Source organism: Elgaria multicarinata, chromosome 11, assembly GCF_023053635.1.
Source record: "Elgaria multicarinata webbii isolate HBS135686 ecotype San Diego chromosome 11, rElgMul1.1.pri, whole genome shotgun sequence".
Taxonomy (NCBI): Eukaryota; Metazoa; Chordata; class Lepidosauria; order Squamata; family Anguidae; genus Elgaria; species Elgaria multicarinata.
In genome coordinates, this window is record NC_086181.1 from 13,940,430 (window position 1) to 13,962,249 (window position 21,820).

The window sequence follows — 21,820 nt, forward strand, 5'->3', positions numbered from 1 at the left end:
ACACGAGGCTCTATAGTGTGGCAAACAGGACATGTTTACATGATTTGCAAACAGGAATGAAATATTACCATACTCTGGGTATTTTACCCAAAAATCCATACAACCTTTCATGCAGGGGGTTGTTTTAAAGTGCAGATTAATGTGGAAATGGGATGGCATGGGTTTGTGAGCAAACACATTCATAACTGCATGACACGGACCGCATTTTAATGGATCCATCCCTCATGATGACCTGGCAGGGCCAGCTTCAGGTCTGAGGGGTCCCGCAGCAAACTGGTGGCCCCCTGACACCAATGCTTCCCCTCCTCTCTGTGGCTTAGTGACAGCGGCGGGCAGCTGCAAGACATTCCTTTCAGATTCCCACAGTACCCTCTCATTTCCGAGCTACCCACCTCTATGTGAAAACCAAACAGTGAGGGGTGAGGATGGGACAGCACGTGAGCAGGGTTATCTGAACCCAGAACAGGCATCGGCAACAGTGGGCCCTAATGAGCTGCCCGAGGATGCTGGGTGCTGGCGCTGACCCAGATCTGCTTAACTGCTGAGGTGGGACCACATCAGGTGATGCCCTGCCCTGCCCTGGTCCTGGTCCTGGTGTGATCTCATCCTTTTATAACCCTTTTGTTCTCCGCCCCCATCCCCGCCCCGCCCCGCCCCTGCCCCAATACAGGCCTGAAAGGAGATGGGCATCTTTACACCAGCCTGCCAGCCATCAAGCGGGAGGAAGTCGAAAAGCTGCTGAATGGTTCCACGGAGGAGACATGGCGCCACTTGGCTGGGGAACTGGGCTACAAGGAAGACCACATAGACTCCTTCACCCAGGCGGAATACCCGGTCCGTGCGCTGCTCTCCGATTGGTCCAGCAAGGACAGCGCCACCATGGACGCCCTTTATACCGCCTTGCGTAAAATCCAGAGGGGGGACATTGTGGAAAGCCTTTACAGCGAGTCCACGGCTAGCTCACCCGTGTGAAGCAGGGAGATGGGGCGGAGGTGCTCTGGGTGGCCCCTCTGTGATACCCCTCATCGCTGGTGCCTCTTGGGTGCAAACATGTGAAGGAAAAATGGAGCTTGTTCCTACCCCCATACCCCCATTTCTGGGGGCCCGGGAACAATCCTAGTATGCACTGACTTTGTGTGTGTGTGTGTGTGTTCGTTCCTCCCCAGTATTTTCACCCGATACCTCTTGCCAGTAGCAGACAATACGATGCTAAAAGGAAGTGGAGGAAGGATATCCGGAGTGGACGTTTTGGCTTTGTTTGGTTTTTTAAAACAATAAAAATCTCCTGGACTGGCAGCATTTTGCTGGTCCTGCAGAAATGAAGACCTACATCCCACCAATGCCAATAGGTTGGCCTCTCTCTTTCAGGTGACTCTGACTGCAACACCCATCCCACGTACCTCTCTGTTCCCACCCATGTGGATCCTCTTTCCACACTCGCACTTGCAGTCTTTCTGTCGCCAGCTCTTCCATTTTAAGCGCTGTGTGTTCCTCAAACTAAAAATTAAGGGAGGCCTGGCTGAATATGTGGCATGGCTGATGATGGACTTGAAGAAAGCAAAAAAGGATGACTTTGGGGTCCAGAGCAAGAGGATATGTGGTGTTAAGAGGACATTATGGAGACGTCTTTGGAGAAGGCCTCCTGGGGTGTCTCTAGGTTGCAGGGGTGGAGGAGGGAGGGACGTGATTTGTGGCTGTCAAAACCGACACTGTGAAGATCAGACCTTGACCTTTATGGATGGAGCCGAAAGGGAAACCACCCCCATTTCCATCCATGCACTAGTGACGATGACATCAAGACCAGCCTTGGTCTCTGCCCTCTTTTTTTGCTCAGACCCATTCCATTCCTGTCGTTCAGTGAGCAGTATTGAGCCTGGTTCTGTGGCTCACTTCCTGAGTTTGATCAAGGTTCGCAGGGTCATAAACTGAACAGCGCTCATTCAGGGTGGGTGGGTTATAAGCCATACTGGAGAGCGGAACTGGCCGAAACAAAGACAGACACAAAGCAGAGCAAATGGCATTCATTAATGGGTGTGAATTATTAATCACTGTGATGCTATCAACTAGGCCAAATGCCAGCTCCAACGTGATCCCAGATGTTGTGTTGGTGAGATATTAGAAGCTATGCTCGGTGTTCTTCTTCAGACTAGTGAACCAATCACTGTGGGTTATTAAAGCCATTACCTCTGTTGCATTAAAAGGAGGAGAGCAAAGTAACCTCTGAGTGGCCTTAAAGGCATAAGGTGGAGAGATGAGTTCTCTTGGTTCTACACTAAGGCTATGAGCAATCCCCAGAGCTAGAAATGGGTTGGACGTTATCCCTGCATCAATTGATGCACCACCTCTAGGTTTCATTGATTTCCATTTTCATAAACATTAGAGGGGTCTGCAAAGTACAACAAGCGGCAAGGATCTCGATAAGCTAAGAGAAACCATCAGAAGTCTTTGGGCCAACAAACGTGAGCTGGAATCAAATAATTCCCTCCCCTCTTGATATATATTATAAGATCTGTTTTTGTTTTTACTCTTGCTCTGAACATTTATAAAGGTCTGATGAAGAAGTTTGGAAGTTTGCAGCATTTAAAACAACTGTACGGTCTACTAAAGGAGATATTTTCACTGCTCCTGTTGTCCCTCTAAACTTGAAGAGATCCCCTACCCCACATAAGGACTTTAGGAAGTGATGGGAACAAATCCAAGGAATGTTGAGATGGAATGCAAGTCTAATTTCCCACCCCAGTCAAAAAAAGACAACTTTGGAGCGATTAGACACGAGTAGTAGCCCCCTGAGAAATGTTCTACTCTGATCCAAATGCAGTTTGCTTCCCTCGAAATGGCTTGGATATTTTGCCTGTACAGGAACTTCCAAATCTGCCTCAAAATATTGCTCTAGACAAAATTAAGTGGCATGATGCTCAAAAACATAATCAAGGAAAGGGAGTAAGGTTTTGTGGGTATGATCTCTCTTGTAAGATAGCTGGGATGATTTCTTCCTTTGCAGGATGTTGTCATCCACTAAATGACAGGAATCCCAAAATAGTAGGTGGAAGAAGGGGGAAAACAGGTGAAGAGGATGCCAAATTTGTAAAAGTGTCTTGAATTGCTTAGAATGGACTACAGAAGAAAACATGAAGATGCCTTATACTGAATTAAACCATAAATTCATCTAGACTAGAGGTGCCCAGAACTGTATGCCCAGGGTCCCAATCCAGCACTCCGGGGTGCCCCAGATGGCAATGAGGAAGCCCTTCCCTTGATTAGCATGGTGGAATTATGGCAGCAGTACTACAACACATCTGGAGGGCACCACATTGGGAAAGGCTATTCCAGATAATAGTGACTAGAATTTTCCCCATGTCGGTGGATCAATTTCTGTATATAATGTCTTCAACCTCATATATATATATAACCAATTTTGAACATAGCTGTAACACTGGTGGCATTCCACTGGTGACTAACTCCTGTCCAGGGAACGTGTTCACATAACTGTAATAGCTGTTAGCAATGAATATAACTGTGATACATTGGAGAGTGTTTGACCATTGGTAGTGAGAGAATAGCGCCTTCAAGCATCTTTGATATTAAATCCTAGGTAGAGATGGGCTGGGATCCATTCCCAGAAAGATTAAGACAAAACATTTTTTTCCTGGATTCCACTGGACCTTCTGGGTCAACATTCTAGAATACTATGGATTTCCAGACCAGCTGCAAGACCTCAGTGTGCATGTGCAAAAGATCTGCAACATGCCATGCGCTTGATGAAGTCAATGACCAACACCAGCCCAAGACATTTTGCCTGAGGCAGAATAGCCGATGGCACCACCTTCCAAGATAATTTGCATAGTATCCAATGTTCGCCAAGTTTATTTTGCCACCAGAGGTGGAAAATCTCACCGGTGCCTCTCCCTGGGGGTAAAAACACAACAGTAAAAGTGTTAAGGAATGTAACATTTTGCTGTCCTATCTTGATGCCCCAAATCTGCAGCCTGAGATGGCCATCTTCCTCTGCCAAATGGTAGGGCCGGCCATGTCAGTGATGGCATGACCTCCTGGAGACCTCTGCAGGTTTGCACAGAGACTTAGAGGGTGTCTCTGAACTACATTAGGCCACAATGAACATCTGGAGAATCCCTGGCATGACACATTGCCAATGACATCATTGACAATCCAATGGAACCAGAGTTTAATATATGTGCACAAAGGCCCAGAGTGGCCTGGGGACTTATTAGAACTTTATAGAACATGCTAGACTAGCCCAAAGGTTCCAGTAAGTCATGGTTTCATTTTGACATCTATTCCACCGTAGCCAGAAAAGCAGATGTTCCAGTATAGACGATGCTTGTAGGATAATTTGGCAGCAACCCTATTGTAAGGAAAAGGAGCCACATCAAGCACCTCTGAATAATACCTGTAGTAATTAATGACCATGGAACAGGTGCAGTTGTTATATATTCCCAATTTACTTCCTCTCGAAGATCAGGGGATTGTACAACTGAAAGTCTTCAAGTTTAATTACCCTGCCAGCAGCAAGATGGCTAACAAATCTTCTGTTGTTGTTAGCAAAAATCTTTCCACCATGTACTGGAAGTGAACTTGAGAAATCGTCTCATGGAACTGAGTCTATTGAAACTAATCCGATTTCATGATCAGATCACCTTGCTTTAAAAGACCTCAAGTGATTATGGTACCACCATCTTCTTCCCTTTGCAAAATATTCCAGTGTTACATCACCCTTTTTGCAGTTCTTGCTAATGGTACTGGGAGAATAACACACTATATAACTTTTTTCATATATAACTTCTTCAATATTAGGTAGAGACAAGTGGGGTCCTGCAATAAAATGTTGCAGTGTAGAGAATTGTTCTTCTGTTCAGGGTTCCAGCAACTCCAGTTCCCCACCCCCTCTATTTTGGAAACAGATGGGGGACAGCTAAGATCCATTTGTGCCCATTCCCATCTACATTAATATCTTTGATGGTTTCTTTTGCTATCTATGGGCAGCTCCCACTTCCATCTATGAGGATATATTGAAATAGCTTCTTGATGAGAGCTGATTATTGACCTGTTCAGACAATGAAATGATTCTATCAGACTCTAATATATTCTTAAGTGTCTCTTCCTCCCTCTTTCCTGTCCAGCCATTCCATTTCAACCCCCTCCCACCCATCTCTCTCTCTCTCTCTCTCTCCCCCCCCCCTTTCTATACCATTTATCATTGGTCTGTTTGGGGGGTCTCTCCCCCGCTAAGTTTTTTTCCCCTGAACTTCTGAGTTACTCTTAAGTCTGTTGATTCTTCTTGTGTGTGGGTAGTATGGTTTTGGCTACATTCACACAAGTGTAGGGAATTTTGAATCAGTGTTAAAAGAAATGATATGGCAGAATCATTGAGTTCTCTAGATCTTGCTAGGAAGACCATTATATGTTGACTTATATATTATCGGGTTCCATTCTGGGGATACAAAAGGACCAAGGAAGGATGTCCAGGAATGAGGCCCCAGTCTAGAAGGAAGGCAAAAATCTAGATGCAAGTTCAATCACCCAATAAAGCATTGTTTGGGTAAGAAGGTGGAGCAAGGAAACAGATGTTCATAGTGGCAGCAACCAGTCAATAGGTGGTTAGGAGCCACTTTTCAATGATTCGGCATGTCTTTGGCCAGTGTCTGCTGGCAGAACAAAGAGGAAGGAAGTGTTCCAAGAGCTTTGTATTTGGGGCCAGCCCAAGATATTATGCTGCCTGAGGCAAAGGACAAAATGGCATCCCTTCGCATTCCGCATACAAAAACTGACTGGACTGTTGAAGCTTGATTCAATACTGGCAACAGGCCAGTATCCTACAGTATTCAACTGGTTTGCTTAGAAGGCACAGGGCAGAATTTGTGGCATGCATCTTGCTGCCGCCTCCCACATCTGCCAACGGAGGTGAGCGCTTCATTCTGCTGAATGGTAGGGCTGGCCCTGTTTACATTACATGCAAGGCATGATCATGAAGGTGCCACTTATAGTCAAACAACTATGGTGATGCACTAAAATGGATAACATACAATATAAAAATGACCCTGCTCAGCCCACCCAGTTTCCAACAGTGACCAACGAGATGCCTCTGGGAAGGCCACAAGCAAGACACGAAGGCAGAAGCTCTCTCCTTTTGTTGCTCCCCAGCAGCTGGTATTCAGTGGCAGGTGGCCTCTGAACCCCAAGGCTGCCAAGAGCCATCATAGCCACCGGGCATCCTGTTCAGTCTTTTGCATCTTTTTTCTGTCCATAAAGAATCCTCGACACATTCTGGATCACATGATCCTTTCTGACATGTCATTTAAAAGTTCCGAAAGGCCAAACCAAGCCTACCTCTGTGCACTCAGTGTCAACATGTCCACCGGAGAAAAACTAGTCATGAATAAGTCAGTGACAAGAAGCGGACATTGCTCCATGTCTCTTTGCCTTCTCTTTCTTGTAACATTTACTCTGCCACGTAGAGATGTGATAAGACATAGAAACTTCCCTTATACCAGGTCACATTGCTCATCCACCTTGGCCAACATTTACTATTCTCATTGGCCAATGGCTCTCCAGATTTCAGGCAGGAGCATTGCCTACTTCAGCCTTCTCCAACCTGGTGCCCTCCTGATGTGTTGGACTAGAGCTTCCAGTATCCACCAGCCAGTCCGTGCTACTAGATCCTTTTTTTAAAAAAAAAACACCTGGAGATGCCAGGAACTGAACCTTGGGCACTCTGCATGCAAAGTGTGCCCTTTGCCACTGAGCCCTCATCCCTCCTGGTGATGTCATCATGCTGTGACTCCCTGCGTTTGCCTCACATCATTGGCTGGTGGGGTCCAGGGAAAGGCACAGCATGATGACACCACGTCACATATGAGGAAGACCAAGCAAAGAGGTGGGGGCTCCATGCCTCTTTTAATGTTGATTTTGCCCTAGGTGTTCTGAACGGTGTTGTATCGGCAGAAGCAAAGAAGCAGATAAATAAATGGAAAGGACTGAATGAATAGTATTTCCCAATAATAACGACTTTGCACAATATCAGTTCAGCATATTATAATTGGGTTTCCATGGACAGTATTGATAATCTAGATTAGTGGTCTTTAACTGGTAGGTTATGACCCAAAAGTGGATTGCAAGATCAATCCAGATTAGTCGTGGCAAAGCTGTTGCTGACATGTTGTGAAATTGTGAAAGTGGGTCTCATGTTGCTGGCTGGGGATCTGAGGTGGGTCTCGGGTCTGGACCAGTTGAAAACCTCTGCTCTAGATCAAGAGATGTTGTTGACTATTTGAATGTGAAGACACCCACCACCACCCGTACATGACTGATGAGGCCACTATGCCAATGAAATTGTTGAATTGTGTATATTGGGGCTTTGGAGTACAAAACCAAATGCTTTTTCTACCCAAGAAGTCAAAGGATGGTGAGTTCTAACAACCACTTATGGAGAGATGAAGGCTAGAAAGAGATGGGGCATGGGGAATACAGATCAAAACATGATTGCAAAATGGCCTTTGGAGAAGAGTATACTTCTATATCAGATCCAGGGTTAGTTTTTAAAAAAGAAGAAGATATTTGCATGAAAGAAAGAAAAAAAAGCATTGGAAAGCAACATTTTCTCTTAAACATTTGTTGGTACTTTCCTAAGTTTTATTCAGAATTTCACAGTTCCGAACAGAAAGAACGGATAAATTCTTTGGAAAGAAAAATGTATTAGCCAAAGTTAGTACCTTAAAAGATCTTTGCTGCCTTCTGTATTTTTTAAAAAATTGTTTATTGTGGCTTGAGTGGGATTCTTATTTTGTTAATACTGTTCTTATCCTGTCCCACGGTTTGCCTGTAATGCAAATGCCAGTTTATTAGAATGTTCTTACCATGAATAAATATTTCTGTAACAGACGCACTGGAATGGTCAGTAGGTTTCACTGCGATTGTCCAAATTCCTGTTCCCCTTGCTTTTCAGTTTGCATGGATGGATGACTCAAGGGGGAATTTGGGTGGGATGGGGTGGGTGGATGCACCTGTGTGATGATAGATGGTTTTGTAGCGGCAGCAGCGTGGACAACTGTAACTGTGTACTGTTCAGATGTGAATAAATATGCCTACCTGTGCCCACGGCATCTTGTGTGTATTCCAGTGGAGGGAGGGCCATATCGTTTTCAGCCTGTACAAGTCCCAGCCTGGCTTGGCCTGAATGCCTTTGCTGCTCTCTCCAGATGTCTAGGATTTCTCACCCACCCGCCCCTCTCCCTTCCTTGAACAAAACTGACAATAACAACAACAAAATTCCCCTAAATTCTGCAGCCCCTCGAAGTTTACTTTGCAATCAAAATAGACAAATCGAGCAGATTTGGGTAAACATATCTAATGTGCATACATCTGTTCCAGACGTTCCAATTCAGACACAGATGTTTGCTTTTAAGGAGAAATGTCCCGGACCCCTTTACTTGCATTGACTGATCTATACATGTTCAGGTACATTTGCGTTAAACGATGAACCAGTGTATGATTCCCCGGGACTGGCATGTGGACCAGTTCCAAGAGTCGCCCCTTTGCAGTTTCATGCAACAGCACAGAATTATTTTATCAGTTGCATCTGCCCTCTTCTCTTCCTCCAAGGTGTTGCGCGTAATGTGTCTGGGGCTCCCAGCATCTGGGTGGTCTCCCATCCAGTTGATGGCCAGGTCCAAATCTGCTTAGCTTCAGAGGCTGAACTAAACCAGGGCTGCTTCCAGACAAATGACTCCCGCTACTGGCTTACCACACTAGCGGGGGAAATTGTGCATTCTCTGTGTGAACATCCCACTATGTTCCGTCCACACCAGTGCCCTTACCATTACTCTTCTATCTTTTCCATGCCCATGGTTTGGATGTGGGTAGTGACTGACTGAGCAGCTGAACCTATCACAGCTAAGCACACATCCATTACACCGTCTGCAGTGGATTTTGTTTTTATGACTCGTTTTAATTGCATTTTTAATTGTATTTTATTGTTTTACCTTTTCTGATACGCTGGTTATTTACCATAATAAGCTAACTGCATATCACTCATTTATTTATTTTTTAAATCAATAATTTAAGTAGTACCAGTCCAGACACTTTCCAAAAGCGCTCTGTCTCCTCCCACTCTCTCTCTCTACTAGCACAGATTCCCGGAACAGGTTTACCAATATTTCTGAAATTTACATCTGCCATAAAGAAGTGTTGGTTTTACATACTCTGAAAATTTCAGGTTGATTGCAAAACAATCGTTTTAAACATTGTTGTTGTTTTTTAAAGGATAGCATTAGGGATATAGCTAGGGTGACTATATGAAAAGGAGGACAGGACTCCTGTATCTTTAACAGATGAACTGTTTAACAACAGTTAAAGCTGCAGGAGCTATACTAGAATGACCAGATATAAAAGCGAGAAGGGCTCCTGCAGCTTTAACTGTTGTGATGAAGAAGGAATTTCACCAGGTGCTACATGCATATAAATAATACTTGCTGAAATTCCCCTTTCTATTTAACTGTTAAAGATACACGAGCCCTGTCCTCCTTTTCATAGGGTCACCCTACATGATATAGCAATATAACACTCTTCCATTTAATTGGCATTTCATTATTATTTTCATACACAGAGAGCGAGCCAGAAAAGTGCTTTAGTATGATTAAGATGGCACCCATCTCAAAGGTTATGCTGAATGTGTGCTGAGTTAAGACAGGTTCGTCTGCCCAATAAGTCACTGGCCACAACAAAGCTACACCTATTCAAAAAGCTGGAAGAGTAACACTATGGCCATCCACTCCTGTGAAGATGGCATTACACTTCCGTCCTTCTCAGGTAGGTTAGACTTTCTCTGGTAAGAAAAAAGATAGAAGCGGCACTGCCAAAACTTAGTGGGTTGGATCCAGATTTACACTGGATCAACTGCACTAGTGGAAGTGGACTTCCCTGTCCCCTCCTTCTCCTAGCAGCCCCTCTAGCCCCTCAAAAATCCTACACAAGAGTCAAGAGATCCTGCTGAAGGGGGTGAGCTGTGTTGTGGTGGGGAGAGGGGATCCCCCAAAGTCAGGCAGAGGGACTGTCTGTGAGCAGAGCCCTTCTGCAAGCAGAAGACAGATCCTTCATCCAGCCCAGGAGGATTTCAAATGGACGGTGTGTGGGCCCTCTGTAAAATGTGAGTGAAGAAGACACGGTCATTCCCCAATAAGTCCTCTGTTTGGATCCAGACTGAGGCCTCATCTACACCAAGCAGGATATTGCACTATGAAAGCGGTATGTAAAAGGCAGGAGCCACACCACTGCTTTATAGCGTGGTATTGAAGTGCACTGACAACTGTTGGGGCTCATTGACACATAACATATACAGCTTTCATACTGCTTTCATAGTGCAATATCCTGCTTGGTGTAGATGAGGCCTTAGTCATAGTTAGAATAGACCCCTTGAAATCCATAGGACTTAAGGTTGCCATGATTCACAACTCTCACTGTTTTTTCAATGGGTCTACTTGAAGTATGACTCAGGCCAGATCTACACCTAATGTCAAAACATTATGATCCCGTCATGGTAACGTTGTGTCCCTCTTGCGCATTATACCTTGGTTGGACACACAATGACATTTGTTACGGTATTTTGGATAATGTGGAATAAAAAGCAGGAGATAACATTATGAAAGTGGTATATGGAATGTGTCATGTGCCCCAATGCTTATCAGTGCACTTCAATACTGCTATAAAGCAGTAGTGTGTAGATCTAGCCTGAGTCTGCATCCAGTAGGGTGACCATATGAAAAGGAAGACAGGGCTCTGTATCTTTAACAGTTGAATAGAAAAGGGAATTTCAGCAGGTGCCATTTGTAGGCATGCAGCACCTGGTGAAATTCCTTCTTCATCACAACAGTTAAAGCTGCAGGAGCCCCGCTCTCTTTTATATCTGGTCACTCTAGTATAGCTCCTGCAGCTTTAACTGTTGTTAAAAAGTTCAACTGTTAAAGATACAAGAGTCCTGTCCTCCTTTTCATATGGTCACCCTAGATGGCATCCAGTCCTTTTCCTGGAAGTAGCCCAGGGGGCTGTCTCTACACCTGATTTGCCCCGAGGCGGCAGCGTGGTGGTGCTGTGTCAGTTATGTGACATAGCCGCCAACTTGCAGCCACCACAGGGCTTTTCCCCAAAGCTGCGAATTTAAAAATTTGGGGACTTACCCCAACTTTTTGCCATGAAGCGAGGTCATCACAGTCCTTCCACCACGTGACCTCACTTCGGCATCAAACTGGGGTCTTCTGGGGCAGATGGTGACCACTGATAGATCGCCAGAAGAGCAGGAAGACCAGGCATAAAGACCACCACCAGGTCTTCTCCAGTTTTTATCCAGGCAGCAAACTACAATAAGGTTCATGATACAAGAAAGTGCTGTGCGGGCCTGGGATACCATTAGAGGGGCTCAATGGCTGCATAGGGTGACCATATGAAAAGGAGGACAGGGCTCCTGTATCTTTAACAGTTGCGTAGAAAAGGGAATTTCAGCAGGTGTCATTTGTATATATGGGGAACCTGGTGAAATTTCCTCTTCATCACAACAGTTAAAGCTGCAGGTGCCCTGCTTTCTTTTAAATCTGGTCACAGTATAGCTGCAGTATAGCTCCTGCAGCTTTAACTGTTGTGATGAAGAGGAAATTTCACCAGGTTCCCCATATATACAAATGACACCTGCTGAAATTCCCTTTTCAATACAACTGTTAAAGATACAGGAGCCCCATCCTCCTTTTCATATGGTCACCCTAACATGGCTTGTTCACAATTCCCGTCATCACCCCCAAATTCCTTGGCTGATGCATCCTTAAAAAAAGTGTGTGTGTGTCCTGGGGGAGGTCAGAACTCAAGCCAGCCAGGGTGTAAGCCTTGCTTTGTGATTTCTTCCTAAGCCTAACTCTGTGGGCGGCTGGCAAAGGTAACTTGCCCATTAGAATGAAAGAAAGGCACTCTGCACATGCTCTGAAATGTCCTTGTCTCCATTACGACTTTATTGAGTTGAGCCCTGGTATGAAAACAGATAGGTTGTATGTGCATGTGAGTGCACATACACGCATCATTTGGGGACGCACGCTTTTCTTTCATTATCCACTAAAAATAACACACACACAGAGCTGGGGTGGGGGGCAGTGATTTAGGAGGAGGGGGAGACCCAACCTTCTGACACCAGCCTGAATAGTGAATGATGTTCAGCAACGACTTATTTTAACCCATTTCCTCTGAAAGCCCAAACCTCCCACAGGAAGAGAATATGAACGCCAAGCACTGGCACTGGCCCTGCAGGGGGGAGGGGGAGCAGCTCGCCAGATGTTACTGATTTTAAAAGAGAGTTTTGTTTTACGTCTTGTTTACATGTTGAGAGATAGCCAAGGTTGTTTAATTCAGTGTTATTATCTTGACCCAATGTTGTATAAGCAGATCTGAAACTGGAAGTCTTTCATAATCCCAGATGAGGGGAAGGGTTTGTTATGGTTGTAATCAGGGGCAGGGGGAAGGCACTCTGCACAGGCTCAGAGGCACACTCTGCCTTGCTTATTCCCCCTGTTTCTGAACTCCAGTCGCGGCAGCGAAAACATGTTGGGTTGGTTCCAGGATCTGCCTTCCCTTGAGACAACATCTCTGCTCACAGAAGGTGCTTCTGGCCAATTTGGGGGGATCTCCCCTCCCTGCTGCACCACAGTTGATCCCAATCAGCAGGGCCCTCTGTGTGGCATTTTGAGGGGGCTGGAGCAGTGGGGAGGAGGCGGTGGGGAGGTCTGCTTCCATCAGCCTCGCTGCAGGGATCTAAAACTGGATCCAACCTGTCCAGTTGTTCCTTTGAGTAGTGGAAGCTGGTGGCTCCCATGTCAGTGGCACAGGCAATCCACTCCGGGTTTCAGTCAGAACCAGTCAGAACTCTAAAGAGGCCACCCAAGGCGCAGAGCTATCCAAAGCTATCCAAGAAGCAGATAACCTCGGATAGTTCCTTGAGAGTTCTGACTGGTTCTGACTGCAACCTGGGCTGGACTCTCCGCCCCCACTGACATCGGAGCCACCTGCCTCCATTGCCTTTTTGCCCCATCTCTCAGGAGGCAAAATCCCTATCGTGCTTAAATTATTTTCAATTAGAATAATGGACGAAGAAATGGTTAAAGGATAACGGAGAGTGTAGAGTAATAACGAAAACTGAGGAGCTGATTTTAAAAAAAGAAATTGAGAAAGGGGAAAACAAAATGATAAAAGGGTTAACGAGTGAAATATATAGAATACTAGTTGGGAAGGGGGAGATAGAAAGTATGGGTAAGATGGTGTGGGAAACTGATTTGAAGGTACAAATAGGGCAACAGAGCTGGGAGGGAATATGGAAACAAAGAGTGTTGAGAAACATGTCTGTGAGGATAAAAGAAAATTATTACAAGATTATATGGAGGTGGTATCTAACCCCGGTGAGATTAAATAAAATAAATAAGCTGAACTCAGCAAATTGTTGGGAGAGGGTGTCAAAAAAAAAAAAAAAAAGGAACGTATTTACATATGTGGTGGGAATGTGAATTTGTTCAAAAATTGTGGGAAATGGTGTTTAATGAGATAAAAGAAATTGTAGGAATGGAGATTGAAGAGACACGTATAGTGACATTGTTATCATTATATGGAGAATTAAACTGTAATAAAGAGACAAAAGAATTGATACCGAATTTGCTGACGGCAGCAAGGTTAATCATATCTAGGAACTGGAAGGTTCAAGGAGATTATCATATTGAAGATTGGTATAAAGAGATATGGGATATTGCCATTAATGATAAATTAACATGTAATATAAAAATAAGAAGAGGAATAATAAAAACGAATGAGTTTGAGGGAATATGGAAACAGTTCCTAGAATATGCTCTATCTAAGGGGAGTGAGAAACCACCTCCAGAAGAAACAATGAGATTCTGGAAACAGGAATAGATCCTGGGGTGGGGTGGGGGTGCACTTTTATGTTAAGTATGATTATGTTAACACATTAAATTAGAAAAGTTATTAAGGTTATTCAACATTTATGTATTATGTTGTTTTTTTCTGTTATTGTATTGATGTATGTTTAAGTTTTGAAAAGAATAAAAATTACTTAAAAAAAAAAAAAAAAAGGAGGCAAAATCCCATCTTGCCAAATCTCATGCCAGGCAGGCGAACCACCAGGGAGCCCCGGCCAACACCCACAGCCTAGAGAGAGTTTTCATCACCAAACTGTGCTGAACGAAAGCCAGCTTGAAATGTGTCCATGCATTCAGTGCTGCCATCTTGGAGCTGGGTCAAACTTTGCTCCTCATTCCAAATGGAGAGTTTAGCCACCAGTGCGTTGTTCGAGAAATTGGGCTGGATCCAGCTTCTGCCTTCTGAGAGAAGAAGGCACCGTATGTGAAAGGAAGAGCTCCACTTGCGGAAAGAGCCTTCACCCAATTTTCGGCGATCTCCTCTCTGCACATGCACCACAGGTTACGCCATTCAGCAGGGTCCCCCCAACCCTCTTTACAGCATTTTCAGTGAGAGGGTGAGCTACCAGGGGGCCAGGGGGCAGGGGAACTGCACGTTCCTGAATCCGGATCCATCCCTTCATATTTATACCCTAAGAAATTCCCAAAGTACTTATGGCAGGGGTGGGGAACCTCAGGCCCGCAGGCCAAATCCAGCCCTTCAGGGGGCCAAATCTGGCTGTCCAGATGGCCCCGCCCCTTGTCCTGCCCCCTTTCCCCCAATTGGCAATTGTCCACCAATTGGTTGGTTTTCTGGATTTTTTGCTGTTTCCCCCTATTTTAAAAGGTTGGAATGAATCGCCTAAGGCTCAGTTATTGGCAGTAAGAGCTTTAAGCTAAAATAAGCAGGCATTTTGGGCCCACCCCTTTTGCCTTTGGCCCCGCCCACCACGGGAACGCAGCCCCCCTGAGAGCGTGTTTGAAAATTAATTCTGCTCATGGGCTGAAAAGGATTCCCCATCCCTGGCTTATGCATATGCCTGCTCTCTTGTCCCTCACTAAACTACACCTGATTAACACACCAAGAAAGACAACAACAGCATGTGATTTGGCCATTTGTATTTTGAAAGAAAAGAGCCCAGGGGGAACCAAATCTGGAAGGTGCTCCTGATGGTATGCCAGATACCCACTGAAAATCGATGCCGGCCCCTCCCAACCTGGGACCGCAGGGAGTACAGCCCTATCCGGAACAGATTGTGCTTCCAAACCTGAGTTGGGCTGGCAAAGAGGAACGAGGAGGAAGAGGAGATTCCAGATGGAAAAGAGAGAAGGGGCAAAGCAGGAACGGGGAGACCTAGCAAGGTGGTCCTACAGGCATGAGATGGGCTACATAACATAACCCACCCCAGGGAAACCAGGCCGATTTATGGTTATTGCAGGAGGCAAAAATATTAACTGCAGAGGCTGGAAAGGAGCACAAGGTTTATTTCAGCTTGGGAAAGTGGAGGGAGAGTTAAAAGGGAGGGGGGGAAATAGGCCTTAGAGACCGCTCCCCTCTTTGGCAGTTTCATAGCTTCTTTGGGAAAAGTAGAAAAAACACCAATCCTTAATCTTACATCCGCTGTAATTGGATTCATAGTGCATAACCAGATCAAGTGGGTTTCCCAATTAGACAACAGAGAGAATTTCAGGAAATGAGATGGCACAGGACGGAGAACCCCATCCTAGACTGAAGCATTTTCCTCTTTGAGGGAACTGGCTTTTTGAGAATGCGTTTGGTGAAATAACAGAATCTACTACAATCCCTTGACCATGGTGGCTTTTTCTCCTATTGTCACGCCATCCCTCTCTTTATTATTTATTTATTTTATATTTATTTATTTTATTTATTACATTTATATACCGCCCCACAGCCGAAGCTCTCTGGGCAGTTTACAACAGTTAAAAATGGTAAACATTAAAAAGTATACAAAATTTAAAAAATCATCAGAAACATAAAAACAACAGTATAAAAACAACAGTATCCATTTAGAAACAACAATTCTGGGGTCCATTAAAAGCAAACTTTAAGGTCCGGCTTCCACATTACACAGCCCTGGACTCAAGTCCAGGCTCTGTCTTGCTACCAGACTCCCTCCCCAAGAGTTGCTAGCAATCAAGGCCTGCCCAAGATGTTTTGCTGTCTGAGGTGAAGGTCAAGATGGCACCACCCCCGCCCCCATTCCATGTACAAAACCCAGCAAGATTGGCAGTTGAACATTACTTTACTGCTGCCTGCTTGTACCACACCTGAGGGCAAAACAGAGCCACCCCGAGACATTTTGCTGCCTAAGGCAAAGGACAAGATGGCATCCTCTCCTATTCTATGTACAAAAGCTGACTGGACTGGTTGTTGGATCTTCCTTCATTACTGGCAATGGCCCAACATCCTCCACCATATAGCAGGTCAATTTAGGGGACACAAGGCCGGCCATGCGGCACACACAGTTTTCTCTTCCAACACCCTGATGCACCCTCCTAGCAACTGATGCTTAAAGCAATGCTGCCTAATGGTAGGGCTGGCCCAGAGCCAATTGGCTGGTTTAGAATTGTAGGGCAGGCTTGCCGCCACTACCTACCCTCTAGGAGCTGCCAACTGAAGCAACAGCATCACTCTGCATAATAGTAGGGCCGGCCCTGCTAGCAACACTAGCCCAAAATACTCACAGGGAGAAAGAAAGCAGCAAAGGATGAGTTTCAAGAGAAGAATGGCTGGTGGAGGAGGGTTAACGTTGAGTTTAAAGTTGAAGAACCCTAACAAGGGAGGGCAGTGAGGGGGCTTGAAGTTGCCCATCCATGCTTGACACTTGGTCAGCAGGCTGAACAGGTCAGCAGGCTGAACAGGCCAGCAGGTCCACCTTCCCCACTATGGTGAGATGTATTGTGTTTTTATTTAAAAAAATATTATTTTTATTTTGTTGTTTATTCGTTCAGTCGTTTCCGACTCTTCGTGACTTCATGGACCAGCCCACGCCAGAGCTTTCTGTCAGCCGTTGCCACCCCTAGTTCCCCCAAGGTCAAGTCTGTCACCTCCAGAATATCATCCATCCATCCTGCCCTTGGTCGGCCCCTCTTCCTTTTGCCTTCCACTTTCCCTAGCATCAGCCTCTTCTCCAGGGTATCCTGTCTTCTCATTATGTGGCCAAAGTACTTCAGTTTTGCCTTTAATACCATTCCCTCAAGTGAGCAGTCTGGCTTTATTTCCTGGAGTATGGACTAGTTTGATCTTTTTGCAGTCCAAGGCATTCTCCGAATTTTCCTCCAACACCACAGTTCAAAAGCATCTATCTTCCTTCGCTCAGCTTTCCTTATGATCCAGCTCTCGCAGCCATAGGTTACTACGGGGAATACCATTGCTTTAACTATGTGGACCTTTGTTGTCAGTGTGGTGTCTCTGCTATTAACTATTTTATCAAGATTTGTCATTGCTCTCCTCCCAAGAAGTAAACGTCTTCTGATTTCCTGGCTGCAGTCAGCGTCTGCAGTAATCTTTGCGCCCAGAAATACAAAGTCTGTCACTGCCTCCATGTTTTCTCCCTCTATTTGCCAGTTATCAATCAAGCTGGTTGCCATAATCTTGGTTTTTTTGAGGTTTAACTGCAACCCAGCTTTTGCACTTTCTTCTTTCACCTTCGTCATAAGGCTCCTCAGCTCCTCCTCGCTTTCAGCCATCAAAGTGGTGTCATCTGCATATCTGAGATTGTTAATGTTTCTTCCTGTGATTTTAACTCCAGCCTTGGATTCGTCAAGCCCAGCATGTCGCATGATGTGTTCTGCATACAAGTTGAATAGGTAAGGTGAGAGTATACAGCCCTGCCGTACTCCTTTCCCAATCTTAAACCAGTCCATTGTTCCATGGTCTGTTCTTACCATTGCTACTTGTTCGTTATACAGATTCCTGAGGCAGACAAGATGACTTGGTATCCCGATACCACCAAGAACTTGCCACAGTTTGTTATGATCTACATAGTCAAAGGCTTTAGAATAGGCAATAAAACAGAAATTTTAGTTCCTCTGCCTTTTCTAAACCCAGCTTGTACATCTGGCAATTCTCGCTCCATGAATTGCTGGAGTCTACCTTGCAGGATCTTGAGCATTACCTTGCTGGCATGTGAAGTAAGTGCCACTGTCCGATAGTTTGAGCATTCTTTAGTGTTTCCCTTTTTTGGTATGTGAATATAAGTTGATTTTTTCCAGTCTGATGGCCATTCTTGTGTTTTCCAAATTTGCTGGCATATGGCATGCATCACCTTGACAGCATCCTGCCTTTTTTCCTGCAAGGAACCCAAGGAGGCATACATAATCCTCCTCCTCCTCTCCGCTTTATCCTCACAACAACAACCCTGTGAGGTGGGTTGGGCTGAGAGTCTGTGGCAGGCCCAAAGTCACCCAGTGGGTTTCCATGGCCGAGTGGGGACTAGAACCTGGATCTCCCAACTCCCAGTCCAACACTCTAGCCACTACACCACACTGGCTCAATATTTGCTATTCCTAAATTTACATCTATACATATAAACTTGCATATGCAAAGGTTATGCAAATTGGTGCCTTCTTTTGCCCTATTTCGGGAGATATGTAAGTGCTTTTTCTTCAAAATAGCCAAACTGCACGTTGTTGCTGGGTGGTTTTTTTAATGAGATCAAACCTATGGGCCCTAGACAGACTGGGGAAGCCCACTTTCGGAATGGACGTGACCCAGAAAAACTGCAACAAAAGCAGCCAGGGAAATCCCAGTATAACTGAGAGGTGGAGCCGAGATCACCACGGGAGCAGGTGAATGTCATGTGCCCCATTAAGGACTACTGTGATACAAGCCTGCAATAAATGGCTGGTATAGATCACACACACACACACCCATATCTCTTGTTTCCTGCCGCCCTACATTCCTTCCTTGCACACACACGTTGCATGAGTATCCTTTGACTCCTTGCCACATCTTTCTGCCACACTGTTCCATAACAGCCTTCCCCAACCTGCTGCCCTTCAGATGTCTTGAGCTACAACCTCCACCCCACTCCAGCTAGGGATGATAGGAGTTGTAGTCAACACACCTGGAGGATGCTAAGTTGGGGAAGGCTGCTCTATAGACACCCTCTTCTCCTCCTCTTTCAGGCTTCTCCTCTAAATCTCCCTCTCCAGCACCATAGCTGGGGCGGCAGCTCCCTTGCCCCCTGGCTTCCCCACATCCTCTTCTGAAGCTATTTGTCCACTACCCTAACGTCTCTCTCAGCTCATACAAATTGTAAGCCCTCTGGGGTGGGCACAGGCCATGCTATTCACTGAAACAATGTTTAATAATACATATGACCTGTGAGGCAGTGAGGTTTTGGAGCATCACTTCAATGCAAAGTGCTTACTCCCAAGGAATTATGGTAGATTTCCCCCCAACATGGTGCCCTCTCTCCCCTCAGCCCCAGCTACTTTGGCCAATGGTAAGGAATGTGTGGGCTGGTCCATGAAGTCACAAAGAGTCAGAACCGACTGAACGAATAAACAAAAAAGGAATGCTGGGAGTTGTAGTCCAAAACAGCCAGAGGGCACCAACTGTAAGGGATGGCTCAGTTATGGGGAATTACTTGAAGAAAAAGACACAGCAGAAAACCATGAGCCATTGTGCATCAAGCCCCCCACAGCCTTAACCAGCCTGGGTTGGCCTACAACTCCCAGCATTCCTGAGCTATGCTGGCTGGGGCTGATGGGAGTTGAAGTCCAAAACAGCCAGAGGGCACCAGGTTGGGGATGCCTGTCCTAGAAAGTTCCTAGCAGTCGAAAAACGATCCCCCTTCCCCCACTCCCCTCACGAGTTTTCTGCATTTAGTTGTCAGAGGGGAGAAGAAAAGGCGGGAAGGGAGGCAAGCGCTCGCTCTGCCTCAGAAGCTGGAGCGGAGCGGCCTGCTCGCCACCCTGTGCCCCCAGGCGCAATCTGTCTGCCACATGTGGACGGGAACGCACATTCCCCAATAATGCAAAGCAGGTCACTCGCAAAGCCTGCAGAGGCGGCGGCATGTCGGCTGCATGCCAGACTGGAGCGAACCTTTGCTCCCCAAAGGCCTGGCTTGGTGTCTTGATAAACACAGGGGAGGACTACGGTGAGGAAGGCTGGATGCGGTGCAAGAGACGGCGGGTCCCGGGTTACTCTTGGCTAAGCCAAGATGAACCCCCGGCTCAAACGAAGCCTTAACGACCAGCGCCGAAATTGAATTTATTATGTACATATGTAGCTAGGCATGAAATAGTTCTTTTCACTACAACCTGTTCATTTTTAATAGCCTTTTGGCAGAGTTCTTAGAAAGGTTCTTCTCTGTTTCCCCTTCATTTTTCAGCGCCACCATTGACTTCCTGTAGTCCAGAATTATCTCCGAGGCAAGGAACTCCTCTCTGCCGGCTTCTTTTGCATTTTCAGCTGCTCTTATTTGAAGCAGTGTGTCCAAAGCATTCTTCCCAGAGGGATTTCCCCCATGTCAGCCTCAATCTTTTCTTTTCCCCACTGTTCCGTTTTCCAAGATTCATGGAACAAAACTGTCAAAAGGTACACTCCACACACGGTAATAGTTTTGTCTCCTAAAAGGACACCTGCCTGTTGTGATGGTAAGGATATCTGTGTCCTTGCAGTCCCCTCTCCTACAAGTTGAATGACTTTCTTCATTGTGTGGTCATCCAAGTTGAGGATTGAAAGCTGAACTCTTAGGGTCACCGCTCTCGCTTTAGGATTACGAACAGATGGGCCCACTGAAACATGGTCTACTGTGTCAACTTCGATGGGAAAGTGCTGCCTACAGTTGTCACTTTTATCTAGGACAGCCACTCTGTGGAGAACACTGTATAACATAATGGGATCTGAGCTGGCGGTAACCGAACAAGAAAGTGATCTTGGGGTTGTGGTGGACAACTCAATGAAAATGTCCACCCAGTCTGCGGCCACTGTAAAGAAGGAATTGAGAATAAAACTGCCAGTAACATACTTAGAATACTGTACAGTTGTGGTCACTACAGTTAAAAAAGGATATTATAGAGCTAGGAAAAGTGCAGAAAAGGGCAGCTAAAACGATTAAGGGACTGGAGCATCTCCCCTGTGAGGGAAGGTTACAACAGCTGGGATTGTTTAGCTTGGAAAAAAAGGAAGCCAAGAGGAGACCTGATAGATGTGTACAAAATTATGCATGGACTAGGTGGACACTTGGTCTGATCCAGCATGGCACTTCTTACGTTCTTAGCACAGTGCTTCCCAGTGGCAAATGGTGTCAGATACAAGGAACTGGGGATCTTTAAAAGTTCTAGGTTGCCTTCTTTTACTGGAGGTATATCTTTTTTTTTAACTTGGTAGCCCATCCGAATTGGAAGGGGCACAGCAGAAGGTCTAAAAGCAGCTGCAGCTGGGTAGACATTGGTCCAGTCCTGATTAGCCTCCATCTTCTCAGTCCCGGGAATTCCAGGCTCTCTCCGGAATCTTTCATTTTGCAAGGACCTTCCCCCTCGTATTGATGCACCTTTGTTTCGGCCACTGCCCATTCTCAGCACGGTCAAGTAGTAAGCTGTGCCCTGGCCAAGGCCGTCGCTACCATTAGGCCAACTAGGCAGCTGCCTAGGACGCAGACCTCAGAGGGGCACAGAACTGACCTTTAAGGGTCACAGTTTTATATAAATTAGCTGTTTTAAGAAAAAATAATAATAAAAGAAAAATATAATGGTTCAGAAACTCTTCTTAACAGCTGAATCGAAGTTGGCAAATTGGGGGGTGGGGTGCAAGTAGCTCACCTTGCCTAGGGTGCAAAATAGTCTGGTACCGGCCTTGGTACCGGCTTCGCCAAGGGAGCCGCCTGGGCCACTGCAGC

The 21,820-nt window shown here is 45.7% G+C and overlaps 1 protein-coding gene and 1 pseudogene across 1 annotated transcript in view; one reads left to right on the forward strand and one right to left on the reverse strand.

The window, feature by feature from the left end:
• The window catches only part of NGFR (nerve growth factor receptor), a 57,734-nt gene extending 56,588 nt beyond the window's left edge, over positions 1-1,146 (forward strand). Inside the window, exon 7 of the mRNA XM_063137787.1 lies at positions 671-1,146. Coding sequence (XP_062993857.1) covers positions 671-972 — 302 coding nt within the window. The 3' untranslated portion in view covers positions 973-1,146. The remainder of the gene's footprint in view (positions 1-670) is intronic.
• A 19,087-nt stretch (positions 1,147-20,233) lies between these two features.
• On the reverse strand, positions 20,234-21,497 carry LOC134406648 (small ribosomal subunit protein mS35-like; annotated as a pseudogene).
• Between the last annotated feature and the right edge of the window lie 323 nt (positions 21,498-21,820).